Source organism: Zea mays, chromosome 10, assembly GCF_902167145.1.
Source record: "Zea mays cultivar B73 chromosome 10, Zm-B73-REFERENCE-NAM-5.0, whole genome shotgun sequence".
NCBI lineage: Eukaryota > Viridiplantae > Streptophyta > Magnoliopsida > Poales > Poaceae > Zea > Zea mays.
The window spans coordinates 122,169,100-122,175,187 of record NC_050105.1 but is presented as its reverse complement, the minus strand read 5'-3'; the positions used below and the strand labels follow the sequence as shown (position 1 = coordinate 122,175,187).

Below are 6,088 nucleotides of genomic sequence, written 5' to 3'. Positions count from 1 at the left end.
ATAGGAAAACGTCAAAAGAACGTCGATCAGGAACCAGCGTTCTTACTCTAATAGACTGATGTACTTAGATTAAGAACGTCAGTTTACCTATGTATAGAATTTGACGTATTTAAACGACTAAGAACGTCGAGGTCGACGTACTTAATTTAAGTTCGCCAGCCTGTCTAAAACCGACATACTTAATGCCTTAAGTACGTCGATTGTAACTAGCTGACGTACTTAAAACCTGGTCAAATGGTAGGTTGCGAGGCTTCGTGGATGAGCCATGTGGCCTTAAAACCTCAACTGGCCGACATACTTCAGACATTAAGAACGTCGACTGTGGTGGCATACGTTCTTAATGAGCTACACGACCATTCGCGGGCGTTGCCACGTGGACATGAGAACGTCAGTATTATGCATCACCATGCAAAGACGAGGGGTTCGTTGGTGGAGTCGGAGTAATGTCGTGCTGAGGTATTCCGCTACTGTACACCTACAAGTAAATTAATTGTCACTTGTGCATTTAGAATCATTTGAAAAACTAACAAATAACTAATTGAAGTCGAGCTATTATCTTATGCATCCACATGTATGCTATCTATTATGATTGCATTATTTGCATCTCTTGTCACATTTTTGCACCTCCTCCTGCAACTTTCGTTGATCCTTTATTAGCTCCTCCCGTGCAGATGATCACTGAGGTTGACTGGTCCAGACAGAAGATGACTGCCTACTATAACTTTGGTGGTCCACAACAACGTTGCTGATAGGAAACCTTCATAGAGTATTATAATATATACAATAGATAGAATCACGGTTATTGAAATGAAATGACTCGACAATATAAAGTACCTCACATGTCGCACACCTCCACCACCCCGCATAAGCTAACGTCGTGTCAAAGTCAGCTATCATTCAGTCCACGTCTGGTTCATATTTATCTTGCAAATTTTCAATATAGGGACCACCGTCTTGACTCGTGCATCATTATCTTGCCCTTCACAACTCTTTGGGCAGTGACGTTAAATACCTCTCGCATGGGCTGATCATCAAGGCTCATATCATCGGACAAGCGATATTGTTCCTACAATATAGACAAATTATTGTTTTTACCATCGTGGTAAAATACAATAAAATTAAAAAGGGAGGAAAACTAACCTAGAAGCTATCCCACACAGCGTCTACGTGGGATCTGTCGGAGCCATTGGGCTTTTGGCTCCAATGACTCCAGATAGTAGATGCTACGACCCTACTGACCCTCAGTGACCATCCTTAGGTAGAATAATCGATAGCAGATCCCAATCACATTGCTGACCGGTGTACGGTGGCCTTGTCCGTCCCAGTACACCTCTTCCCTAGACATGGTCTCCATCGGCTTAATTATTTGTCGCTGCTTGAATTCCTTCTGATGCTTCAACGTCAGGGACCGACGACTCCTGCACAAATGAAACTTGTTGTTTGAAAATGAAACTAGTATTATTAAAAAATTTAAAGGTGTTAATTAACCATAAAATACCTAATGTTGCCAGAAGTTGCAGCTGTCGCCTCATCTGCTGCCGCCTCAGCCTCCACCTCATCAGCTACCGCCTGATCTGCCTCATCATCTACCACAACGGTGGAATCCTATGTTGCAGTGGCTTCTGCCAGAGCGACGGAGTGATTCGACGGCCGCTGCTCCTCCAGAAGAGGTGAGATGAGTTGCTCTAGCCTTTGTCGACTAGATGCGGCGTCCTGCAAATGGAAACAACAATAAGATACAAACGATTATCTATCAAATATAATTTAAATAGAATCAGATCTAGTTCCGTAAACAAGGAAGATAGGGTGTCTACAACATGATTGTAGCATCCGAAAATTTTGTTTTGGGCAAAGTAGCAAAATTCATCCTGTGACGTAAATAAATGTGTTTTCAAATTATATAGAAGACCGGTATATGAGTTAAGTTATTGAATAATATATTTATAAATATATTCTAAAAGATTTAAGTTAGAGTATCTTTAAAAAATATTTTTACATTAGAGATTACCTTCTTAAAATATATTTTTTTGAGTTGCATGTTTAAAATCATTTGCTCAAATAAGTTAATAAATAAATGAATTGGTAAATGCTATATACCTTGCATTCATGATGGAGTTGTATGTGCACATTTAAAGTCAAAGCCATATTTTAAACTGAATTAGAAAACACAAAATAGAAACAAAAAACAGAAATAGAAAAAAGAAAAGACCATATCTCGCCATGGGCCGAAACCCCTCCACATGTCGGCCCATTCCTATTTTTCCCTAGCGTATCGGGCCACTTGCCCTTTTGTCGCCAGCCCAACTACGCAACCCGACACAGACAGGTGGGGTCATGCCGTCAGCGGTCAGCCGCGCTTCTTTCTCTCGTCGCGAGGAACCTCTGGTAGGTGGGGCTACCACGACAGAACCCTTCTCCCTTCACGCGCGATACCGTAACAGCCTCTTTGGAATCCGAGGAAATGATTGCAACAACCTCGCCAGCCGTAGATTCTTATCCCCTGTGTATAAATTCCGGTCGTCGCCCGCCCTTTCCTCCTCGTCCAACGCAGCACCAACACAGAAAATCATGAGAACAAACATGTCTAAGAGGGAAAGGGGGACAAGCTAGTCGCCGGCATGATTCTATGGATATACCAATGACGAGGCCTCGGTACCGGGCGTCCGGGCCTGGAAGTTTCATGGGATCGTGCCACACAAGTCTGGGGCACTGCTGAGCGTGGGGGAAGTTTCGGATCACGGGCATGCTCTCACCGGACTCCGAGAGCCACACGCCGCCATGGCCGAGACGTTACACGTGACTATCTCGGGTAAGAGCGCTCCCCATCACTTCGTTTTTCTCTCTGCTATGTGTAGTTGCTTACGGATTGAAGGATCGTTTTCGGGACCAGGGGCTTGGGGGCTTCGGTGATGGCGCCACCGTGTCAACCAAGGGCGCCACCGCGTCTGTGTTCTAGGGGTTGAAGACGGCCCCTGACCGTTGGTTCCCTGATAGTCGAACGAGATTAAATGCTAGACACCAATTGGGAAAATTAAATATGGGCCGTCGATCAACGACCCGAGGGCTAGTGCATTCCTGTAACGTGGACACGTTTTGGGCCAAGGATTTGAGATCCGGCGGCTCGCGTTGAGTACCGGTTCACATAGGATAGCAGAAAAATCTGAGCCGTCATGTTTAGATCAGGCGGTCAGCATGAGTCCATATCCCTTAGAGACCTCACGTTTATATGAATTCAACCCGATGTCCTATCTGGTAGTAAGAAAATTAAATTTAAGTCTTGTTTTTCACAAACTAAACCCCGAGTTTTAATATAAATTCAACCCATAGTACATATGAGTTCGGTTCATATAAGATAACTAGGTCAGTGCCCGTGCGTTGCAACGGGAACACATAATACCATGGTACTGTTATGAGAAAAGATTTCTTAATACATTTGTGATCATATCCATACATAATTTTTGTTATTTTAATCTGGTTATTTCACCACTACATTGTAATCATCAGTACCATGCAAACTTTTATATATGATATTTAGGTACACGTGTGTTACTACGGTTTTTAAATGAATTACCTTGTAATTGATTCAAAAGGATCCATAGCAAAAGTACGTAAGCTTACCAAAGTTTAAGAGAACATTAATATGGTTAGATAGATCTTTGAATCTCTTTTATAATAAATTTATAGGTATATGCCCGTACGTTGTCATGGAAGTTAAAAATTGGTATGAAACATATATACGAAACGAGAAACATCACTATAATATAAGTATGTGTCCGTGCGTTGCCACGAGAGTTAAAAATTAATATAAAACATAGATAGAGAATAACAACATCACTATGATATGATATGCAAGGAACAGAATACTAATAGTACGATGATGTTGTCAGCTTAAAAACATAGAAGCTAGTTTCATCACCGATAAGATCATTGTGGTCCAGTGTTCTTAAGTCGGTAAGGCGAGCAAGTAAACATGACCATCGTCTTAATGCCTAGGCGGGCAAGGTGCCTAGAATTATCCAAGCGCTTGGAGGCCTACAAGACACCTTAAAAACATTGTTGTGGTCCCAGACAATAAAATGTGGTTGCCTTAAAAACTGAGAGCATTGACGAAGGGAGCTCACCTCCATCAAACTGCAGCGTGGCGTCACAAATGTGCCTAAAATTCTTGCATGAACAAGAATAAAGATCAAGTTAGTCCTTTTTTACTGAGGACACAATTAAAGTCCTAGCAGTACAGTAGACTTGTTTTCTGCATGAACAAAGCTAAAGATCAATTTCGTCGCCCACGATAATAACTCGAGTTTCCCTCACGGCTGCTTTCACTTGATTCACTATGAAATATAGCAGTAACAACAATATGCTAAGCAATGTCTGCTGCTCATTATGATTTGCATGAATCGAGTATAGGAAGAAAGGTTAATCTAATCACTACAAAAAGACTTGAGTTTTTTTTATATATAAAACTGCTACCGGAAATTGCAGTTGTATACCCAGTATTATGCTTGTGTTATTCAAAGTGTTGTGTTTTTTAATGTTAATGGCAACAGCTCTGCATATCAACTAAGCGAGAGTTCTATATATAAGGAAACATCACACTCAAACTGTCTATGGAGTATTTACACTATTTACTGTGCATACATGTCCTTCTGTGGTTTTCGTTACTCTTAATCTCTTTGATCCTATTCTTACCCACGACTTGGAGGGTCGTGGCATGTGTATTCTCAGTATTGTATACCTCATTGTGCTCTGTTTAACATTAATTTTACATTTCAAGAATTGCCACAGATATCTCGAAGTTATGTGTACCTTCTTTGATCCTATTCTTACCCATGACTTGAAGGGTCGTGGCATGTTACGATATGTTTTCTTTTCCGGCCATTTCCATGTTGTGCCATTTTATTTCTTTTGAATCATGAACATTTCCTTTTTTTCCTGCCATGTAACATTATAGTTCTTGCAAGTAGTGAACCCAATAACTTATTCTCATTGATATAAGTAAAAGATGCTTAAAAAGAACTGGTTATAAAACAGCAGAAGACAGCTTCATGTTTATATCACCAGAATGTATATGTACAACAATCTGGCAGAGGATACATAGCCTGTCCTTATTAACACCAAACATTTGATGTGCAACGCTGCCAGCAGATAGGGCACACCACTTACAAAGCACACATTAACGTCCAAATCAAGCCCAGTGTTTTTAAGTCTTACAAACCAGTATACAATCATACAACAACGGTTCTATGTCGCAAAGAACCGCTTGTGCTGATATAGTAGGGTTCCTTATCTGAAGCGCTTCCCATATTTCAGGCTGCAACTGGCTCGCGCAGCTTGCTGCTGCCCTCGGATGGCACCAAGCTGTCATAGTATTCAACGAGCACTTTCTAGCCACCCGGGCACATAAAACCATCCGGGGGACTCTCGCGGTTCTTGGCAAGAGTGCGCATCTGAATAAGGCATGATTAGTTAGGATTTGACGAGTGACGACAAAGGATTGGTGCTGAAAATCACAACATCCCAGCAGTTGTGAAAACTTACCTTTGTGCCAGAGATGAAGAGGAAATCATCTTTCCTTGATGGATCGAAGAAATCCATTTTCTTTTGCTTTGTGTCATATGCAGCCACCTGATCCGGAATAAGAGACAAGAAAAATGTCAAGAAAGCAGACAAACAATAAATCTTTCTATTTTCTTGATAACTAAAAACATCAAAGATTGACATGTGTATAGATGTGAAGAAAATGCTAATTGCAATACATTCTTTTACTCACTGGATGTGCATGGAAGGAAGAGATCTGGTCAGGAAGGATGGCATACCTTGAAAGGAAGGATGTTGAGCCTCTCGAGGCCAGGAGCCATGCTCAAAACCTTCTTCCCGTGGTCAGCATCATAGAGGTCCCTTTTCTCCGTGGGATGGCTCATACCAGCAGGATCCCTTCCAACAATATAGAAATTTGCACCAGCATTAATACGAGCCTTAGCATGCCACTGCACCTCAGTTGGCCCAGCATAATGCATTGGAGAGGGAAAGATCGCAACAACAGTTGATTCTGGGTTGAGGACGCCTTCCTCAAGAACCTAGTAGAAAT

The 6,088-nt window shown here is 41.6% G+C and overlaps 1 protein-coding gene across 1 annotated transcript; it reads right to left on the bottom strand.

Moving 5' to 3' along the window:
* Positions 1-5,029: 5,029 nt before the first annotated feature.
* LOC103641688 (ATP sulfurylase 1, chloroplastic) lies at positions 5,030-6,088 on the bottom strand. Its single transcript, XM_008665013.3, has 3 exons — positions 5,817-6,088; positions 5,539-5,625; positions 5,030-5,447 (listed from the first exon to the last, which is right to left on the bottom strand). Exons 1-3 carry the CDS (start codon positions 6,015-6,017, stop codon positions 5,385-5,387), a joined length of 351 nt encoding a protein of 116 aa, XP_008663235.1. The 5' UTR covers positions 6,018-6,088; the 3' UTR covers positions 5,030-5,384.

Excerpts from the sequence above, each read along its gene's own strand:
- LOC103641688 (XM_008665013.3), bottom strand. The coding sequence starts at position 6,017 with ATGCATTATGCTGGGCCAACTGAGGTGCAGTGGCATGCTAAGGCTCGT. Across the intron at positions 5,626-5,816 it reads TCAACATCCTTCCTTTCAAG|GTGGCTGCATATGACACAAA; the intron begins GTATGCCATCCT and ends ATTCCGGATCAG. Across the intron at positions 5,448-5,538 it reads TCTTCATCTCTGGCACAAAG|ATGCGCACTCTTGCCAAGAA; the intron begins GTAAGTTTTCAC and ends TGCCTTATTCAG.